The 22586-nt window shown below is 46.1% G+C and overlaps 1 protein-coding gene across 1 annotated transcript in view; it reads left to right on the top strand.

The window, feature by feature from the left end:
* The window catches only part of CCDC91 (coiled-coil domain containing 91), a 1353016-nt gene extending 1348965 nt beyond the window's left edge, over positions 1 to 4051 (top strand). The window contains exon 13 of the mRNA XM_069228181.1: positions 1592 to 4051. Within this exon, the coding sequence (XP_069084282.1) occupies positions 1592 to 1711 (120 nt within the window). The 3' untranslated portion in view covers positions 1712 to 4051. The remainder of the gene's footprint in view (positions 1 to 1591) is intronic.
* The last annotated feature ends 18535 nt before the right edge of the window (positions 4052 to 22586 follow it).

Consider the following 22586-nt stretch of genomic DNA (forward strand, 5'->3'; position numbering starts at 1 on the left):
CTTCTTACAGAACAGCAGTCCTTCTGTGTCTTCCACAGTACTAAAGAGTTGGGTCTGAGGGTACGTATTTGTACTTGGTGCCAGCTTTGAAATAGGAGACGTTTCTAGAGGGTTCCACCTCCAGAGGTGTTTGGAAGTTCCTTCCTCCTTGTCATGGCCCCAACTTATCTGAGGGTACAAAAGACTAGTGTGAAACCCTTTGTGAGTGTGTTGAGGTAGAGTTTGTAATGTACAAGGGTGGTAGGTGACAGCTCCACACCTCATCAAGCCAGAAATGGCCCATCCTTCAAACAACTATTCCACCTTTGTCTCACTGTCTGGGAGTAATACACAGACACCAGCTGCCAGCTACCCCAAGTCATGTGACCAAGGAGACCGGATGCATGCACCAAATGGTTGGGACAAGAAAATGTCAACTGTGACATTTTCTGAATTGTGAATTAAAATGCAGCATTACCATTAAAAAGGATTTTAAACTACAATTCTCTAAAGGCCAAACTCGACTTTCCTACCTGTTCCCAATTGAAGGTTATCACTTATTAAATGTAGTGAGGTAACCCAATGTTGTCTGATGGGAGAGGTAGGCCTTGTAGTAGTGAAAAACAAATTGAAGAGTTTTTTACTACCAGGGCATGTAAAAGTTAAAAGTACATGTCCAATGTTTGAAATACATTGTACCCTGTCATGTGGACTGTTTTGGGCCTAGCCTAGGAATGACTTGTACATAATGAAAAGTAAGGTTTAAACCTGGCAAAAGGTTTATTTTGCTACATTGAAGCTGCTGTTTAAACTGCACACTGAGGCTACAATTGTAGACCTGGGACATGTTTAAAAGGCTACTTCAGTGGATGGCACAATTAATACTGCAGACACCAGTAGCATTTAATTTACAGGCCATGGGAACATGTAGTACCACTTTACTTGGGACTTATAAGCAATTTAAATGTGCCAGTTGGGTGTAAGCCAATTGTAATGTGTTTTAAGGAGTGAGCATAAGCACTTTAGCACTAGTCAGCTGTGGTAAAGTGCACAGACTCCAAAATTCAATAAAAACGAGATTAGCAAAAATGGAGGAGAAAAGCAAAACGTTTGGGGAAAGAACCCCCTAGGACTGACCGGTTTAACAGGTTGTATTTTGTTTTGTTAACAGTAGTTGATAAATACAGTGATGCAATTGTGTGCTCTGATAGCACATGTCCATTAGATTAGCTGTGTATCAGGTTTCATCGACAGGCTTTTGTACAGTATGTTGGCAAATGTCTTGAGTGATCTAAGTAAAATGTGCTTTCATCTCTTTCAAATCAAATCAGACTTTCATATATTTTTGATTAACTAACAGTAATTAAAAAAGCAATAACTTTGCTAAACCGCTACCGGGTTCCTGAGTCAGGAAAGACACAGACTTACTATTCTCCTTCAGCCCCTGGAACGCAGCTATCGCCGTGGAGCGCGACCAGTGCCAACCATAATTTCCAACAACTGTCATCGAGATGCTTGATGTTTCTCTTTACCTCTTATCATTTATTTTTATTACATTTGTTTTCTGTCCAGAAATAAAAAATTTCCTTTTTTGTCTTGTTTTATTCCACAGCTTGATCAGGTCGCCCGCCAGCGCAGTTTGTCTAGTTTGGAGCTGTTCCTCTCCTGCGCTCAGAAACAGTTGGTTTCTTTAATCGAAGACAGACCCGTCGCTGAACTGGAAGAGAACTGACCCCTCAACGTCTCCGGAATTTCTGTAATATGGAATTGATGACATTAGAGCAAAGCTAAACACCCTTGTCCTTCTTCTCTTTCGTTTTTATTATTCAGGTGAATAGAGGTTTTGGTAAACGCTATTCTTAAATGGGGCATTCAGATTGCATTTATGTGCTGTTCTGTAGAGGTTCTTTTGATCTTTTTTCAATTTGCTTTACATGGTATGCAGAAGAACACCTGTAAGGCGGTATTCCAATGTCAGGCTGTGCTGGTTACCTATCCAGCAAATTATATGGCTCTTCATGACAGATGTGAGGTTTGCCTGCTGGTAATCACATAAGTGAAGCTGTTAGCTGGCTATGAGTATACATTGTTTGCCGAGTGCTATGTTAAGAAAAAAAAAGATGCGGGTATGCATCCTGTATACTGGAGAACGTTTTCAATGCCACAGTTTGTTGGACTTAATGCTGTAACAAACGCATGCAAAGGATAAACCATTCTAATGCACAACGAGGTTAACATACACGTTTCATCCACAGGAGCCGTTTTTAAGGTCTTAAGCACGGACTGGTACTTCCCAAGAATGTAATACCAAATTTAAACTTTTGTAGTGGTGTAGGTGTGTATTTTGCCAGGGGGACCCCCAACAGCAAGCAGTAGGTTAGATGGCATGATCAGCTGCAAGTCGCCACAATATCCAACTCCATCAGAACCCGGCACCTGTTGAGGGCTTAGAAGAAGAGAAACTTTCATCTGTCATCCACATAACTTTATATAAGTTGAGACACACAAACCTACAACCGATTGTGGATTTTTATATGAATGTATATTTATTTGCCAAATTCCAATGATCTGATCAGGGCGCTTTAGGAAATGTACAAACATCTCACTTAGCGCACATTTCTAGACAGTTTGTGTCTGCTGCCGCCGTTGGCTTGCCTTTGCTGGCCCACGATGGGCATAACCAGGCCCCTGCTGCTCCCACCCTTGAGCTACCCATCCACCCTAAAGCCTCTGAATATCTGTGATTCATCGAGTAACAGGGCCCCTCACCATCACTTTCTGCAACTAGCGGGCCCCATAATTTCTCGCTGCGCCACTGGTTGGCTTGTGAGGGGTTTCACAGTGGCAGCCGCTGCAAATCTCAAGGGGAGGGGTGTAGAGTTTGAGACGTAGGAAGGGAGAGTGGTGAAAATAAAAATAAATAAAAATAAAATAAACTTCCCTCTCGCCATGGTGCAGCCATCTCCTGCTGCCTCGCTCGTTGCTCCTCTTCCCTCGATGTGGTGTCCCAGCATTCACTGGGACACCAGCACAGGCTCCCCAGCAATCATGACGATGCTTTCATGCTAAACCTAGCATGAAAGCATTGTCAGGATTGGTCTGAGTGGCTTGGACTGCTGCTCAGACACAACCCTGCGGTCTGTGCAGTTTCGCCAGCCTGGCTGTGCAACACATCCGAGTTGGATAAAACCTAAGTGCGCATGTGTGTTTGGATGGCCAAACACACATGCGCACTTAGGTGCCCTCCACTCCCACTCCCCTCTCCCCCTCCCATGCCCCAGCCCCGCCCCTCCCTTCCCATGCTGGCTGAGCCAGCAGCAGAAAAATAAAACAATAGTTAACTATTGTTTTATTTTTCTGTTGCTGGCTCAGACAGGGGTGCGACGCTCCTTCGCCATTGCAAGGAGCCGCCCTTGGGGTTTCCCCGATTGTCACGAAGGGTGTGACTTTTCCAGGCTGGGCATGATTGCATGCGCCACCCACCTGCCCTACTACACAAGAATGTAGGGACTCTCTGATTAAATTAAGGTCCTCAGGCTGCCAGAGGTTGTTGTATTCCAACAGAGCCCCTCTTATCTACTTGAAATCTTCATTATGCCTCACAGACTGTAAACTGTAAACTTCCTTGTATGCGTCAGTCATTTTCCTCCTGTATGGTGATTTGTCTTTGTGGAATAATGATTGGTATTTCGAATAATCCATTTGAGCCACAGTGTTTTGTCGCACATCATGTATTGCCTTCTTTATGCTCAGTTTCCTAGTTTGTTTTATGACAGTCAGGCCTTTGCAAGTTCCACATTTGATTGTATTGATGAGCTAGAACTAGACATTCTGGATCTTAATCAAATCATACAATGTTAAAAGAATTATACTGTTATCTTCAATTTCTCAGTCACTGCCTGTGAAGATATCAAAATGTATTTTCTCCTGTGTGGAAAAAACAGGTGATCCTATAGCACAGTGTGTGTGAACCTATAGATTACAATTGCAGTTTTATTCTGGGAATATATGCAATGCCATATATGCAATGCCTGACAAATGAAAATAAATTGATGATTGTATTTGAAGCTAACACCCAAGTGTATTATTTAATTTGTGACAAGTGTAAATCTAAAATATGTTATCCGCACAATCAGAGCAATGTTAATTTGGTTCCAACTTTCGCTAGTATTTTAAGCCAAGGCTCCCCCCCTTTTGCCTTGTACTCTATTTGATCCGCTTGTCTAATCTGTCAATTACTTTTCATTTTTTGCTTGCAAGGAGGAGGAAGGCGGGATGGAGGAAACGATCTCAGGGGCTGTGATAATAGAAGCATGGCTGTTACAGTGATTTCCATGTGTTTACATTGTTTACAGTTTGTTGGACTCTTCTTTTGGTGTTTATCATGCAGGTCCAGTTTAAAAATTCAGTTTACCCAGTGAGGAAAACAGTGTGCTGCACTGCTCAGGTTTGGAAATGCATATTTGATGCCATAAAAGGTGGTGCTATTATTTTCAGGTGCCCCATACATTGTTCCCTACAGCCAGTACCTAATGTGTAAAAGAATAAGTGCCAGGTGCAAAGTTTTGCTCACAAGCCCTGTGCTGGTACTCCCTGCTTTTTTATCTCACTCTTTCATTTTCAACCCGTTTTTTAGGTCTCATCTGTACTCTTGCTTGCGAGGCACTTTGTTTACAAAAAGGGACTTGGAGTTATTGCTTACCATTCCTTGGCTTCATTGTTACTTTTATTTGCTGCCTCCTAATTGGCCAGCACATGCCAATTTCACTTCCTGTCCTTTTGTTTGGAGCACGGACCAAATACTGATTGATTCAGTTGGATTAGCGTCTTTCTGCTGCTCGCACTGTGATTGTGCTATTTCTTCTTCCCCTGGTGTTGCTTCTTTCTTCTTCTCGGACAGTGCTTCTTCTCTTGTTGCTTCTTCCCTCGCATCTCCCACCCTCCCATTTTCTGTTTGTTTTTTCCCCCCCCTCCTCTTGTCCATGTTATGCCCTCCCACTCTCCCTCTCACTGTCTGTTGCCCCCCACTACCCACCACAAGTAGAAAAGTGCTATGACATAGCCAGCTTCATAGCCTTTTTTGTACCCTCCCTGTGACTTTGTTGCTTCCTCCCTGTGACTATGTTGCTCCCTCCCTCCTTCCCACCTTCCCTTTGACTGTGTTGCTTCCTCCCTCCCCGTGACTGTGTTGCTTCCTCCCGCCCACCCTCCCCGTGACCGTGTTGCTTCCACGTGACCGTATTGCTTCCTCCCGCCCACCCTCCCCGTGACCGTGTTGCTTCCTCCCGCCTACCCTCCCCGTGACTGTGTTGCTTCCTCCCGCCCACCCTCCCCGTGACCGTGTTGCTTCCTTCCTCCCACCCTCCCCGTGACCGTGTTGCTTCCTCCCTCCCACCCTCCCCGTGACCGTGTTGCTTCCCTCCCACCCTCCCCGTGACCGTGTTGCTTCCTCACGCCCACCCTCCCAGTGACCGTGTTGCTCCCTCCCCGTGACCGTGTTGCTTCCTCACGCCCACCCTCCCAGTGACCGTGTTGCTTCCTCCCGCCCACCCTCCCCGTGACCGTGTTGCTTCCTCCCACCCACCCTCCCTGTGACCGTGTTGCTTCCTCCCACCCACCCTCCCTGTGACCGTGTTGCTTCCTCCCACCCACCCTCCCTGTGACCGTGTTGCTTCCTCCCACCCACCCTCCCTGTGACCGTGTTGCTTCCTCCCACCCACCCTCCCTGTGACCGTGTTGCTTCCTCCCGCCCACCCTCCCCGTGACCGTGTTGCTTCCTCCCACCCACCCTCCCCGTGACAGTGTTGCTTCTTCCTGCCCACCCTCCCCGTGTTGCTTCCTCCTGCCCACCCTCCCCATAACTGTTGCTTCTTCGGACCCACCCTCCCCATAACTGTGTAGCTTCCTCTTGCCCACCCTCTCCATAACTGTGTTGCTTCCTCCTGCCCACCCTCCCTGTGACCATGTTGCTTCCTCACGCCCACCCTCCCTGTGACCATGTTGCTTCCTCCCGCCCACCCTCCCCGTGACCATGTTGTTTCCTCCCGCCCACCCTCCCCATGACCGTGTTGCTTCCACCCGCCAACACTCCATGTGTTGCTTCCTCCTGCCCACCCTCCCTGTGTTGCTTCCTCCTGCCCACCCTCCCTGTGTTGCTTGTCGCCCACCCTCCCTGTGTTGCTTCCTCCTGCCCACCCTCCCCATAACTGTGTTGCTTCCTTGCGCCCACCCTCCCTATAACTGTGTTGCTTCCTCGCACCCACCCTCCCCATAACTGTGTTGCTTCCTCTTGCCCACCCTCCCCATAACTGTGTTGCTTCCTCCTGCCCACCCTCCCTGTGACCATGTTGCTTCCTCACGCCCACCCTCCCTGTGACCATGTTGCTTCCTCACGCCCACCCTCCCTGTGACCATGTTGCTTCCTCCCGCCCACCCTCCCCGTGACCATGTTGCTTCCTACCTCCCCGTGGCCATGTTGCTTCCTCCCTCCCCACCCTCCCCGTGACCATGTTGCTTCCTCCCTCTCACCCTCCCCCTGTTGCGTCCTCCCTCCCCTTGACTATGTTGCTTCTTTTCTCCCACTTTTTCCCTGGCCATATAGCTCCTTCCCTCCAGCCCTCCCTCCGGTTATCCATGTTCCTCCTTCCCCTCTGCTGCAAAGTTTCTACTTGCACCATTATTTAATTTCTGCCATATGGTTCATCCAAACAATCACAACCGGCAGTAGTTGTTTGTTTTAGTAGTCTTGTAAGATAGGTTTCAGTTTGGATGACGTCAACCGCGTAATCTGATATATTATGCACAACAGTAAGTACTGCAAGTATTTGACTGCAGCAGAAAGCTGTCCATATGTACAGTGCATACCAAGAACCAAATGGTTATCGTCTAGACAATAGTGTTTTTATCCAACTCAAAGAGTCTTGTTTATCTACCTCACAAAGCAGAGCAACTACCCAACTAGTTTTTTTTTAGCCTGAGAACTGGCCCAGATTACATAAAGATTGCTGCAGCAGGTGCTTAACTTACTAGACTATTTTACACACCAATGAGAGGCTCAGGCTTACACTTGTTCTTGTTTACATCTGCACCAGTTACATAAATAAATACATATCAGAGTCAAATCTATATATTAGCTTGTAGAGCAGTGTATGCAAAACCCCTCACTCAATAGGACCTCTGCAGACTAGCACTTACACTTGTGCAAAAGTGGGTTAATGGGCATACTGCCTACATCTGGTCAATTTGAAGTGTACGTGTACAAATCTCACTGGGGCCAACTCAACCTTACAGCCTTGCGAGGTCAATTACAAAAACAAACATTGCTTAAGTATAAACATACCCATTAGTTGATACTGTAGAAACATTTTATTACTGGTCACCTGGAAAATCTAGTGGTGGAGAGAAGCACATTGGCCAATTGGAATTCTATCTTGGCATACTGGTGAACTGTCAACTGCCACTGCCTCAGCCAGCACTACCCTTCTGAGGACAGTAGGCCACTCCCCTCCACACACTCGGTCCCATGGCTGCTCCAGTCCACTAATACGGACAACGCTTCTGAGGAGAGGCGAGCTTCCCACTGACCCGGCCAGGACGGTTTCCTAAAATATGGGGATTTTCTCATTTTCCAGAGCAGGCCACATTAATAGTACAGTTAAAGCAACAAGCAACATCACTGTGCAGCATGGGTAAAATGGGTAAAAGTTAGAAAAAAGCACTGTGACATGGTCAGCACATCACAGTACTTTTTTCTAACTTTTACCCAGGCAGCACAGCATGCTGCTTTATAGCATGGATAAAAGACATTGTCAAATGCAATAGCTCTTGCATAGGCAAAACCTATTGGTTTTGGCAGTGCGTGTCTCCCTTTGTCATTCTTTCTCCGTCTTTCTCTTTCTGCTTCTCTGGATCAAAATTTGTTGGGGAAAAATAAATGCTGATCCCCAAAAATAAATGCTGGTGGGCTTCACCTGCAATCACAGGCTCAAATTAAACTCTGTTTATAGCTCACCACAGGGCCACATGAGTGTCAGTGTTGTGGCAGAGGCAGCTTAAATGGGCTGCAATTACTGTCTATATGCCCAAATATATAAAAGATACTTGAATGCTTATGGCAGTGCATAAAAGTACACCTTGCTGTTTAAGTATAGGTAAATGAGAAGGTATCTTAAGCATAGCTTAGTCTGTATTGCCTTCTGCAGTTTGGCATCAAAATAATACTCTCTTGTTCATTTTGTGCCATACTGTACCAGATGTTTGCCAGGGATGCATTGCTATTGCAGTGCAGCACTGCATGTGGAAATGAAGCACAGACATCCCTTTGTGTGCTTTTTACCACTGAAAATACTGTTGAGGCATCAAACACATGTTGAGAACAGTTGTGCTAATTTTCACATGCAGTGTACCACTAAATTTTGGACGTTAAGATTCTTAGGGCCAGATGTAAGATCATTTCGTTTTGCTACTCACTATTTGCGAGGTACAAAAGGAAATGTAGTAATGTGTCACAGACACATTTAGCAATTCCCCGTGGCGTTGCAATTGACATGCCTCATCAGTATTCATGCGGCAGGTAGCAATTTGCAACCCATTTGGAATGAACAATAATACAGTGATGGTGGTCTGCTAGGGCTTTTAAATAATGCAATTTTTTTTAATGCAGCCTGTTTTTCTTAAAGGAAAATGGAACGCGTTTCAAAAAAACAAAAAAATGAAACTTTTCGGTTTCATTTTTTAAGGGTAGGCAGTGGTCCGTAGGCTGCTGAATATCCTTGATTGAGGGCACTAGAACATTTACAAGCATAGATCCTTCTACCACCCATGCTCAGCAACACACACTTTCACATCTTCTATGACATTTTCAACCTAGTGTGCAATTGCTACACGTCCTTGATTTCCATGTGTGTGCTGAAGAACACCACATTGAAAAGGGGGATCCCTTATACATAGCAGAGCTCTTTCGTACACCCCATTCTCAGTGTCTCCTAAGTGGAGTTCAAGAATCTTTCCTTTGTTCTTTCTCAGTGGCAGCTCGTAATTCTTACAAATAGTGGGGTGGGCACACGCTCACACACTCATTTCCACCCTTCCACTCACAGGCGTACAAATACTCACACCTGCCCATCCACAGATACACACTCACTCACACCCATCTATTCACAAGCACAAACATGTACACACTTTCACACGCATCCATCCACACACACTCAAATTCACATACATTCATACATGCAAGCATGCACTGAAACATTTAAAAAGCACTTACCAGGCTGCAGCAGGACCACAAGGTGGCAGGAGGGGTAGCAGAAGACACCAGGAGGAGGCGGAAGCTTTGGGCTGTGGGAAAGGAAAACTAGAAGTTCCTGCTGCCTCCTCTCATTTGCTAACCTTGTCATAGGCCAGCTAATGAGAGGAACACCTTCCCTAACTCCTCAGAGAGTGGGTGGGGTCGGTGACTCTTGCCGACCCCTGCCCTACTCTGTGACAACGCATTATTGACAGACTGTCAGCCCTAGCACTTCCAGGTTTAAACCTAAAAAACCCAGGGTTGACTGTCAGTTTTCATCCCTGGGTGTTTATCCCCTTCGTCAAGGGAGGGAGAATTCCCTCAGGACTGTGCCCGAGGGTGTCTCTCCCTCTCTTCATTGGAGGGAGGATTCCCTCAGGACTGTGCCCGACTGATGAGGTGACTGCCCTTACGCCTGTGAAATATTCAAATGTTGGCTCAGGCTGCCAGTCACATTTGCATTAGCGCATGTAAAGGGCCTGGCCTGGCTGCCTGACCCTAACATGGTGAGCGTCTGTCAGACTGACCTTTGCTCAGCCTAACAGACACTTATCATGTTTTTTTGAAAATTAAGAGAGGCAGAGCCCCACTGTCCACGATGACGGGGTGCCCCTGCTCTTTCTTCACCTGGGTAACCTGTGAAATTGTTCTTACATACCTTAATACTCAAGATACTTAAGGAGTTCTTGGACATTTATTTTCAAATCTATCCTGAAGATGCCTCTGTGATAAAATGCAATTGATAAGGCTCTTATAAAAATGTTAGAGCAAACGTAATTGTGATTGGGTAGATAATGAGTAAGGTACTAATTGGATAAACATTTTTATTTTTGCAATAGCCATATTTGTATAATACCATCTATTCAAGTTTTCAAATGCCTGTGCCATGATTACAGTATAAAAATAGCAAAACCCAGATAATTTTCCAACGATGCAAGAGTTATGTTTGTTGTCCTTGACTGATACTTCACCTGGCAGTGAAATCTGCATGCAAAATAAATATCAGACAAAGTATTGTCAGCCATGCTTTCTGAGTGGGAACACGTTTATTTTATCACTGCATATCTTTCCAATCCGTTTGGCACTAATTTACGATGAAAAGCAGTATGTTCTGATCTGAAGCCATACACTTTAGGTTTCCAAGAAAACTTCACGCCCCAGTAGAATTTACTCGTAAACAGAAATTAAAAATAGGAATAACCAGGTAATAGACTCATAATAGGAGGGAACATTTCACTACTTAAATTCCAATACACAATGCTTAAAAGGTAATTAGAACTTTTGCTAGAAGTCTGGGAAATGTTTTCATTGTCCTCTATTAAATATTGTACAGGAGAGGCCCACAAAACAATGGTATTTATTGGCAAAAATAATACGCATGCACATAGTGTTGGTAAATATGTCTTTTAAATAAGGTAACATGCACCGGGTAAACGACAAAACATCCCTTATTAGGAAATATAAATTGAGAGCATATTCTTGTATTTGCTCACAAGATTATACAAGAGCATCTGCATATATTGCTTGTTTTCGCTGGAATTCACAGTTAATATGTGACACAAAAGAGACTTATAACATGTTTTTCATCCTGGAGAAGTTGTTGATCTTCCTTCTAATACACCTGCTGCCCTCTCGCCCAGTCATGGTGCTTAAGGCTTTTCTGAGTAGCCCGCTGGTGGTGCTTCTTAATGCCAAAGCTGTCTTATTTGGATTCCACTGCATGCCTTTTCTTAAACCATCCTTTATTTCTTGTCGCTTTATGTCAATCTTACAGTTTTTTTTTCGTATCTGCATTCTCCATTTGTCATTGTTTTACTACCTTTTTTCCTTCCTTCGTTCTGACTCGTACTCTCTTTCATGGGGTCAAAATCTGATAATGAAAAATAAATAAATTTCCCCCAAAATCAGTGCCTGTGCCCACCAATCAACCATCAGCCCAAAGGAAGCACTGACTTGTTATCCAGTCTTCCTCGAGAAAAAAGTGAACCGGCTTCAGGGGATTCTTCCTCTATAGTACCAGACGACTTTGCCTTACTACACGCCTCGACCTAATTCACTCAACTGGTGTCATAGTGTTCATTTCGGCTGTCTCCAAAAACAAGATTTGACAGATGAAATACGTTATTTGAAGTTAAAAAGGCCTTGGAATTTGCTCTGTTTTTTTTTTATTCTTCCATAATCTATATATGTGATGATTGTTAAAAATTAAATGACAACATGTAATGTCATTTTGAACCACATTCCGCTTCTGCCTTTGGGTCAAGATGTCTACAGGGCTGAGTGTTGCTTGCACAGATGCAGATTATCATACAAGACAAAACAATATTCTGTATCTTTAGAATGTACAAAGTGTTGATAATGTTGTACTCCACATTATCACCATTACGTTTTCAAAACAATTGTGCAGCTCATACAGAAATTTTCAAAACTGATTTTTGGCCCTTCTGAAAGACGAAATTGCAACACCTGAGTTCAGCAGACCTATTTGGCCCTTTAAACTCTTAAATCCTTTTTGAGAAATCTCAGGCATCCTTAGCTGAAAACAACACTACAGGAAAAAAACAACTCATCAAAGACAAATTAGTGCTAAATGGGTTGACGGGATGCAGCCAGAAACCCCAAATCTATCTAAAATTACAAAGACGGCAGACTGTTTATGTCCCAAGTGACTCTCGATATTGAAATAGTCAAAAAAGTGTTTCTTAGCACAGAAGACAAGCGGTGGCTTTAAGGAGTCTAAATACTTTTGAAAAGGTTGAACATCAACCAGTGCACCATAGGGCGCTATATGGCTCCTGTGATGTCAGCCTGGCACCACCTCCGGTCCTGAGATGAATCCAGGATCCCCTACTGGTATACGAGAGCTAAGAAAAGTTTTCAGGTCCCGTCTTGGTGGCTGTGGATATCCAACAGGTGAGGGATCAGCAGGTAGGTGGAGAAGCCACCACAAGGATTGTTATCAAACGTGAAAAGGTACAGTTAGAACAAAAAGCAATCATGGAACAATTTGTAGCTACTCTATTTCCAAACGTTTAAGCAGCGGGGATGACAGCATCATAACCCCACACCTTGCATAATTTCCTCTCTGCAAAATACCTAACTACACATGTCAGGCGTCAAGGAGTGACAGAAGTCACCAATGTAAAACTTAAATTATCATTAAGAGAAACTGGTCCAGAAAGTTTTATGTGAAGAGGAGAGTTTCCACATTTCAGACTACGATGCTCTGAATGTAAGGAAAGGATCTGTATTCCACACCTGTGTCCCTGTAAGAAACAATTGGAACCAATTAACATCAGCCATTTCTGGATTAATTATACTGCCAGTGAACTCCTGGTTATACTTATATAAAGAAAGTAAGTATTGATGGAGTAAAATTGCAAAGTTTAAAGACAATGGGGGTCGGGGATGCGGGAGCACCGCCAACAGGCTGGCGGTGCCCCGCAGGGCATTCTGACCGCGGCGGTTTGGCCGCGGTCAGACCAGGAAAACCGGCGTCTCCCGCCGGTTTTCCGCTGCCCTGGGAATCCCCCATGCGCCGCCATGGGGGATTCCGACCCCCTCACCGCCATCCTGTTCCTGGCGGTTCAATGGCATGGGCACTGCAGGGGCCCCCGTAAGAGGGCCCCACTTTGAATTCCAGTGTCTGCTCAGCAGACACTGGAATTCGCGACGGGTGCAACTGCACCCGTCGCACCTTCCCACTCCGCCGGCTCCATTCGGAGCCGGCTTCCTCGTGGGAAGGGGTTTCCCGCTGGGCTGGCGGGCGGCCTTCTGGCGGTCGCCCGCCAGCCCAGCGGGAAAGCCAGAATGGCCTCCGCGGTCTTTCGACCGCGGAGCGGCCATATGGCGGGTCCCTCCAGGCGGGCGGCTCCCGCCGCCCTCCGGGGTCTGAATGACCCCCAAAGTGTGCTTACAGACTTATTAATTGCCAGCTTTGATGTCAAGAACACGGAGGGTGAAGTTCCTTTTACATGTATTCTACATAAAGAGTGAATATGTAAATAAATGGTAGGAGTTTTCCAATATCAATAGGTGTTCTAGTTTGCCTAAGCCAGTGGTCCGCACCATCTGATTCTGAAGACCTAATCTAACAGCCAAGTCACTAACACACAGGTAGAAGGAAGCTACAGAAGGTATGACAGCAGTTAGTGGATGTGGAGGCACCAGGGATTCTTTGGTCAGGCAAGTATGCCTCAGGCAGTCCGGGAGACCGATGAGCTAAACTCCAAATGCCATGCCAAAGCATCAATCTCAGTGAAAGGCGCACCTGTTTTTAAAGGATGTGTGTCTGCAAGACCAATTTACCCCCACGCGTCAAGGATCAAATCATTTAAAAAAAACATATCTCTTCTTTTGTAAAACTCCATCAGAGTAAATAGGTACAATGAAGGTGGGCAGCCATAAGTCAGTTAGTTAAATACAAAACAAGAGGTTGTTGTAGGAGGGCAGCAAACCCTGGTAGTTACGTATCAGACCCGCTCTTTCCTTTCTTTCTTTCTTACACTACAAATGGGACAAGTAGGATCTCAGTCCATGGCAGGCAAATAAAACGGGTTGCTAGATCTAGGATTTAGAACTAGTACTGAATGTTATGCAGGCTCCTGGAAAGTCTTGATACTATCCTTGGAACGAGACTCTGGAGAAAAGACTAAAAGACAATTATTGACGACTTCCGGGAAGTAGGAATGAAATACTTAGGATAATATCACAAAGGAAAACTATAGGGGAAAGGAATATAACAAGCATTGGGAAAGCCAATAATTCTGGCTCTTGTGTGTTGACACAAGCTAACAAATACACACATACTGTTTCAGTTGTGTCTGTGTACTACGGTCTATCTCTTTATGTGGTTCCTATGTCTGTACTATGTTTTTTAATTTCTGATGCTTGTGGTGTCATGCAGCAGATAAGAGGGCTAATTTATCAGTCACTTGGAGCAAGTATCACAGCTTGGAAGGCAGTATTATTCAGAACAATGATTAATGGACCTATTTGCTTTAATGAAGCATAGGCCACATCAATCATTCATTTACCATTGAAATATGATTGACCTAGAGACCTACCCCATACTCAACATAGTAGTAGCAGAATATAATGATTATGCACAGAAAAAACTAGTCCTGTTAGCAGGAAAGTAGGGCAGTGAAGGTTCATAGAGGATTCCGCACATTTTAAACAGTTATAAAAGCAAAATCAAATATGCACCGAGAGCTGAGTGCACCTCTATGCTTATGTACCAGAAGCAGAGGGAGTACTCTCGAAAAGTTGAAGTGGCTGCACACAGAGGAACGTATCATGCTTCGAGGCAGAAACCACACAGACTGTTATCTTCCTTAAGACTCTTCACATTTTTTACGCTAGCCATGTGCTGGTAGTCTTGATGGAGCATTTTCATCCTTTGCAGGAATCAATGCCCTTCGAGGTTGATACATCTTTGGACCCAGTATAGGGTGTGGTAGAACAACTAACACAATTTTAATACAAATCCAATTGATTTACACACTATGATCAATTTGACCACGGAAGGAAAACTCCAGTCAGGAACAAAGTTGAGGGATTTATTACAAACTCAAGCTCCACAATTTACTATGAGACACACAACCAAAGGTGCTGGACAGGCCCTTAAACACCCAAAACAAAGAGCCCCGTTTGGGGATACTATATCTGCCCAGTAATTGGGAGAGGTTAGGGCACTGCGCCTCTGTCTGAGCCCCCTGCTGAACCCATATTGGATGTCGGAAAACGTACTTGTTAGAAATGGGGTCTTTGGTTGGCAGTTGGGTTACCCCCTATCCAAGCAAGGACCCTCACTCTAGTCAGGGTAAGTCACACACAATCCAAATTATCCTGTGCCCCACCCTCTGGTAGCTTGGCACTGAGCAGTCAGTCTTAACTTAAAAGGCAATGTGTAAAGTATTTGTGCAATAAACCATACAATACCACAATATAGCACCACAAAAATACACCACACATTGTTTAGAAAAATATATATTATTTATCTGGATAAATGCAGATCAAAACGATTAAAGATAAAATAAGCAAATGTAGGGATATCACTGAAAGTGATATCAAGTGTCTTTGAGTTAAAATATTACTGTAAAAGCAATAAAAAGTGTCTTAAGTTCTCCTAGAAACAACAAGTGTCTCTTGCAGGGCAAAGTGCCTGGTTTGCGTTGACAAATCCTTGCAAGGGACCGAAGAGGAGGAGATGCGTGGAAAATGGTAAGTGTGCGTCTGTTTCGCCCCTTCGCACACGGACTTGCGTATTTTCCACGCAGGGAAGACGTTGCGTCGATTTCCGGTGTGTGGACTAGGATCCTCTTCGAGGTTGCAGGGTTTTCAGACACCCCGGGGACGATGCATGGAATCCTGGGCTTGAGAAGCGAAGTCAAAGGTGCTGCGTCGATTCCGGTGGGCGATGCGTGAAATTTTCTTCCACACGGCAGGCGCAGCGTCGATCCCACTCAGGAAGTCAGGCAGCGTCATTCAGAGTCGGCTTGCATCGATCTAGTAGGGCCGTGCGTCGAAGTTACGGTTGCGTCACTGGGTCGATTTTCTGTCGCGAAGTCGGGCTGCGTCGTTCCAGACTCGGCGTGCAGTGAATTTTTCACCGCAAGCAAGCTGTGCGTCGTTCTTGCCAGACGGTGCATCGAATTTTCGCCGCACGGGGATTTCAGCTGCAGGAGAGAAGTCTTTTTGGTCCTGAGACTTCAGGGAACAGGAGGCAAGCTCTATCCAAGCCCTTGGAGAGCACTTCTGCAGCACAGCAAGAGCGCAGCAAGACAGCAGGGCAACAGCAAGGCAGCAGTCCTTCAGAAAGCAGTCAGGTGAGTCCTTTAGGCAGCCAGGCAGTTCTTCTTGTCAGTGTGCAGGTTCTAGTTCAGGTTTCTTCTCCAGGAAGTGTCTGAGGTGGTAGGGCAGAGGCCCTGTTTTTATACCCAAACGTGCCTTTGAAGTGGGGGAGACTTCAAAGAGTGGCTTAGAAGTGCACCAGATCCCCTTTCCGTTCAATCCTGTCTGCCAGGGTCCGAGTAGGGGGTGTGGCAGTCCTTTGTGTGAGAGCAGGCCCTCCACCCTCCCAGCCCAGGAAGACCCATTCAGAATGCAGATGTATGCAAGTGAGGCTGAGTATCCTGTGTTTGGGGTGTGTTTGAGTGAATGCACAAGGAGCTGTCAACTAAAGCCAGCCAGACGTGGATTGTAAGGCACAGAAAGATTTAAGTGCAGAGAAATGCTCACTTTCTAAAAGTGTCATTTCTAAAATAGTAATATTCAATCCAACTTCACCAGTCAGCAGGATTTTGTATTACCATTCTGGCCATACTAAATGTGACCTTCCTACTCTTTTCAGATCAGCAGCTACCACTCAAACAATGTATGAGGGCAGCCCCAATGTTAGCCTATGAAGGGAGCAGGCCTCACAGTAGTGTAAAAACGATTTTAGTAGCTTTACACTACCAAGACATGTAAACTACACATGTACATGCCCAGCCTTTTACCTATACAGCACCCTGCCCTAGGGGGTCACCTAGGGCACACCTTAGGGGTGACTGATATGTAGAAAAAGGGGAGCTTTAGGCTTGGCAAGTACTTTTAAATGCCAAGTCGAATTGGCAGTGAAACTGCACACACAGGCCTTGCAAAGGCAGGCCTGAGACAAGGTTAAGGGGCTACTTAAGTGGGTGACACAATCAGTGCTGCAGGCCCACTAGTAGCTTTTAATCTACAGGCCCCCTGGGCACATATAGTGCACTCTACTAGGGACTTATAAGTAAATTAAATAGCCCAATTCGGTGTGATCTAATGTTACTATGTTTAAAGGGAGAGAGCATATGCACTTTAGCACTGGTGAGCAGTGGTAAAGTGTGCAGAGTCTAAAAACCAGCAAAAACAGTATCTCAAAAGTGGAGAGAGGCAGGCAAAAAGTTAGGGGTGACCACCCTAAAGCTGTCAGGTCTAACAGTACTGGTCTCCTCAGCCTATGCCCCTAGATGTAACAGTAGGACACAGCCCAGGACCTTCACCCTCAAGTCCAGGAGAGAGATTAGGCAGGAAGCAACCCACACCCCTTTGGTCTCCCTTTTTAATATAGGGACAATGATTGATTCTGATCATGTGGACAGTTTGCTAGAGATGCTTGCCACTCATTAAACATTTGTTGCCAATGGGGCCCAAAATTCTGACAGGCTCCTAAAGAGGTCCAGTGGCCACCAGGGCCAAGGGCTTTGCAGCTCGGGCTTGAACTAATAGTCTCCATCACTTTTTTTAGTTTAGGGCAATACTTGGGCTGGGTTCTCCCTTTGGAACTGCACATGGATTGAAAATGCATAATCATACCCTGTGCTCTCTCGTCCCTTCCTTCCCAGACCTAGTGGCATAGACTGGCCCAAAGAAAGATGCCCAATCCTGCTCCATATCGTGATTTCAATGGAGTGCTCCTCAGGCTTCTTTAAAAGTGGCTGATTCCACTACAATACAAAATCTAATTTGTAGCCTGAATGTCATAGATGTTCGGTATGCAATTCATCCGAATGCTCAGGACCAGAGATTTTATTCCAAAATGTACAATAGACAGTAAAAAACAATGTGTTTTCAATTTATTTTCTTTGATGTATCATGCTTATCATGTATATTTGTTTACATGCAGTTTTGTACCTATCTTACGTTGTGGTAAACAAGTTTTATGTTATTAAAATGTGTTTTTGTTAACTCAGTGCCTGAAGTATGAGATAAGTTAAAAAGCAACAGCAAAAAATAAATCTTCGCTTCAATATAGGTGACATAAAAATGCTTAAGAGATTGACATCCTGGTAAAGCTCTACTTTTTTTTATATATTGAACAAGAAAGCCAACTTTTTGCCTCCTGTTCTCTGCCTTTTTCTCTTTCTTGCACCTTCCCCTCCCCCGTGGTCTTCCCACCTTTTTTTCATGTGTCTGGTTTCCCACCACTCTTGCTGCCCACTGCCTCCGATACTCCTCCCTCCGCTCCTTCTTAATGGCAATCTGAGTGTTCTCTTGCACTGGCATGCAAAAGACGCATGCCTGAGCCCCACAGGGCCATGACCATTGGTCCTTCAGCCACATTCTCAGATGCTACTCTGCTGCAGCCCTACAAGCACTTATTCCAGATGATCCTCCCAGGAATGCACCCTTGCCTCCCTAGCCAACACAGAATGTGTGTTCTCCTGTGCCTCCTACCACTTCTCGTCTGCACCCCTCTGCCCACACCATCTCCCTGCCTCCACCTCCCACTCACCACCCAACACACTCAACTACACATCTCACATCACCACCCCCACCACACAGCTCTCACCTACCTCTTTCTCATCAACACTTGATTGCTCATCAGACACGCCATCAAAGTCTGGTACCTTCTGCGTGACCTCTCACCAGATGTGCTCTTCCTCACAGAAACCTGGCTCACCCCGACATTGGCCCCTGACATTGCCACAGCAATCCTCCTCAAAAATTGTAAGCAGGACAGAACCTACTGACCTACAGGAGGGCTTGTTACGATTCGCCTTTCTTTTACCGCTTATGTCAGATGTAGATAGAGTACAGGCTTCGGATCTTGCACGTCCTGGTCTGGCCAAGATAAGGGTGACCCCTTCCATTAGCCACGGCGCTGCTGGCAAAAGTGATGCCCAAGCAGTCCGTGCCCTCCAGAAGGAGCTCCAGAGGAAAAAACACTTAGGGAAAAAACCTCCAGAAAGGAGCTCCAGAAGATCAGAAAAGGCACAGTAGAACTCAGGACTCCAAGAACTGGAACATCAGGAATCTACAAGGAAAAACAGGCAGAAACAATCCACAGCAGGAACACAGAAGAGCGCGAATCACCACCAACCAGAATGTTGCAATGCAAGAAAGAAAGAAACTCCAGCTCCTTATATGCCAGAAAACAGGAAGTGAACCAACAGGAAAAAGGAGCTCGAGCCGGCGGGGATTGGGTGCAGAGGGTGAAGTCTCACGCTTCTGGCGGGAAGAGTGAGTTCTTGGAAAGTTGTTGATGTTGTTGAACAGAGCCGCTGTTCACAGGAGTTTCTTGTTCCTTTAGTTCAGGGCAGTCCTCTGTGGCTTCAGAGGTCGCTGGTCCCTGTCGGATGCGTCGCTGTTGCAGTTTTCTTCAAGTCAGGAGACAGGCCGGTAGGGCTGGGGCCAAAGCAGTTGTCGTCTCCGTCATCTCTGCAGGGCTTTCAGGTCAGCAGTCCTTCTTCTTGTTTCAGGTTGCAGGAATCTGATTTCCTGGGTTCTGGGGTGCCCCTAAATACTAAACTTAGTGGTGTGTTTAGGTCTGGGGGGCAGTGGCCAATGGCTAATGTCCTGGAAGGCGGCTACACCCTCTTTGTGACTCCTCCCTGAGGGGAGGGGGGCACATCCCTAATCCTATTGGGGGAATCCTCCAATCTCAAGACGGAGGATTTCTAAAGGCAGGGGTCACCTCAGCTCAGGACACCTTAGGGGCTGTCCTGACTGGTGGGTGAGTCCTCCAGCCAAAAGTGGGGGCAGTGGCCTGCGGGCGGGCATCTCAACTAGCTGGGAATCCCTGGGGTGCTGTAACAAAAGGCATGAGCCTTTGCGGCTCACCGCCAGGTGTTACAGTTCCTGCAGGGGGAGGTGAGAAGTACCTTCACCCAGTACAGGCTTTGTTCCTGGCCACAGAGTGACAAAGGCACTCTCCCCATGTGCCCAGCAACTCGTATGGTTGTGGCAGACTGGCAGAAACTGGTCATCCTAGCACAAGGAGTCGGACTGGTATTCAGGGGGCATCTCTAAGATGCCCTCTGGGTGTATTTTACAATAAATTCCACACTAGCATCAGTGTGAATTTATTGTGCTGAGAAGTTTGATACCAAACGTCCCAGATTTCAGTGTAGCCGTTATGGAACTATGGAGTTCGTGTTTGACAAACTCCCAGACCATATACTCTTTATGGCTACCCTGCACTTACGATTTCTAAGGTTTTGCTTAGAAACTGTAGGGGCATAGTGCTCATGCACATATGCCCTCACCTGTGGTATAGTGCACCCTCCCTTAGGGCTGCAAGGCCTGCTAGAGGGGTGACTTACCTATGCCACAGGCAGTGTGAGGTTGGCATGGCACTCTGAGGGGAGTGCCATGTCGACATAGTCATTTTCTCCTCACCAGCACTCACAAGCTGTGAGGCAGTGTGCATGTGCTGAGTGAGGGGTCCCCAGGGTGGCATAAGACATGCTGCAGCCCTTAGAGACCTTCCCTGGCATCAGGGCCCATGGTACCAGGGGTACCATTTACAAGGGACTTATCTGGGTGCCAGGGCTGTGCCAATTGTGGAAGCTAAGGTACAGTTTCGGGAAAGAACACTGGTGCTCTGGCCTGGTTAGCAGGGTCCTAGCACACTTTCAATCATACCTGGCATCAGCAAAAGGCAAAAAGGCAGGGGGTAACCATGCCAATGAGGCATTTCCTTACACCAGCCCATAATCTGACATCGGCACCTCTATCTAAGACTTCATCACTCCCGGAACTCGACTCCCGCTCCTTCTGACTCCGGCTTCCGACCTTAACGACCACCTGGAGGACCACATCGACCCTAGCACCAACAACCTCCTGGAGGGCCTGGTCACTCTCAAACTTAACAAGTAAGTGAAGGACTCCACCCACACGCTAGACATCTTCGTGACCCTATCTTCACCAACTTCCACAACAACATGGTGAACAAGCTTACCCCACCCACCACCTGGAAGGACCATGCACTTATCCGTTTCAACCTGCTCATCCCCCACCAGCACAAAACAGCACCTGCTAAAACCACCCAAAGAAGCTGGAACAGGATTCCAGAAGAAACATAGACCACAAAGGTTCAAACCCATCCGCCAACCACAACACCACCATGACCATTCATGATGCATCATCAAATTCAGGACCTGGATCGCCTGCTGTGCCAACACCCAGGCCCCGCACAAAACCACCACCACCAGAGCGAGGTCACAAGTGAGCTGGTACATAGAAGGACTTAGACTCACCAAACGCCACTGCAAGCAACACGAACACAGATAGAGACAGACCCATGACAAAAAACGACAAAATCACCTACAAGTCAGCCCTCAGGTCCTTCCACCAGCAGATCAGATCCAGCAAGTTCTCAGCACATATCAAATGCATCGAAAACAGCACATCAAAGAAATATTTGCCATTTTTAGGGATTTCACCTCACCTACAGCCAGCTCCACAACCATCACCCCTTCTCAGGACCTCTGTACCCATCTCCCCCATTATTTCACCTACAAGCTCACAAATATCTACCACAGTTTTGACCCTCAGCCAGACCTAACCACCATCACAGCCCTCCTACTGGACAAGACACCATCATGACCTCCTGGCCTGTTATACGGTTCCTACGACTTAAGTAGGATTGTTTATCAGGTCAACAACAACTTCAGGATATAGGGATCCAGTCTTTTTGGACCATCAGGACATGTTGACAAAATTTCTAGCTAGGTCACAGTTCCCGATCGTACCACTAAACTTACCAGAGTACCAGATGATATCGGCAACCTCAAACATGACTACTCTGATTCAAACATGACTACTCTGATTCATAGGGAAATCGTGGAAACAGATCTACCCTTTCTTTGTTACTTTCTAGTGGAGAAGTGTGGCACAATGGTTAGAGAGGCAGACCCTGATGCAGAGATCTGGCCTGGGACCAGGGTTCAATTCCCGCCTCAGCGGTTCTTGGGCTCAATTTCCCTGGACAGGATATTTCTCGCCTGGGTGCCTAAACTAACTCATGGGTCTCACTCTGCAACTCTGGGCAATAGCTTGCTTAATCTCCACAACGGCACCAACAGCGCTGGGATGCCTGGCTTCACCTTGGGGGTTGCCCAGGACTGGGCATCTTACAGGGAAAGCCAGGAGGGGTTCCACAGCGGTATGCGTTCAGCGCCTCGATACCTCCGGGTCGGAGTGCGCTTTACAAGTACGAATTTACATTTTTTTTTTTTTTTTCTATGCCCAAGGAAAGACAGAAGAAAAATACAAAGATGGCTTTTCAAACCTTTATTAAAACAATTGTATTCTTGTATAGAAAACATGCTGCGATTATTAGGTAGATGAAACAAAGCATGGTAACGAGCATTATAAGAATGGTAAACAAGATAAACAATACAACCATGATAATGTTACTATGTTGTGGCACTCCTATATGTTTTAACCTACACTATTGAGAGCATAATGGGAGTACCCTCTGCCAAATTCATTGGGATAGCCGTTCTGATGTAGTGCATGCTATCATCTTTTGCAGGATGGAGGTTAGAGTCAGCATGGCTGCATCTCAGTC

The sequence above is a fragment of the Pleurodeles waltl genome, chromosome 4_1 (genome assembly GCF_031143425.1).
Source record: "Pleurodeles waltl isolate 20211129_DDA chromosome 4_1, aPleWal1.hap1.20221129, whole genome shotgun sequence".
Taxonomy (NCBI): domain Eukaryota; kingdom Metazoa; phylum Chordata; class Amphibia; order Caudata; family Salamandridae; genus Pleurodeles; species Pleurodeles waltl.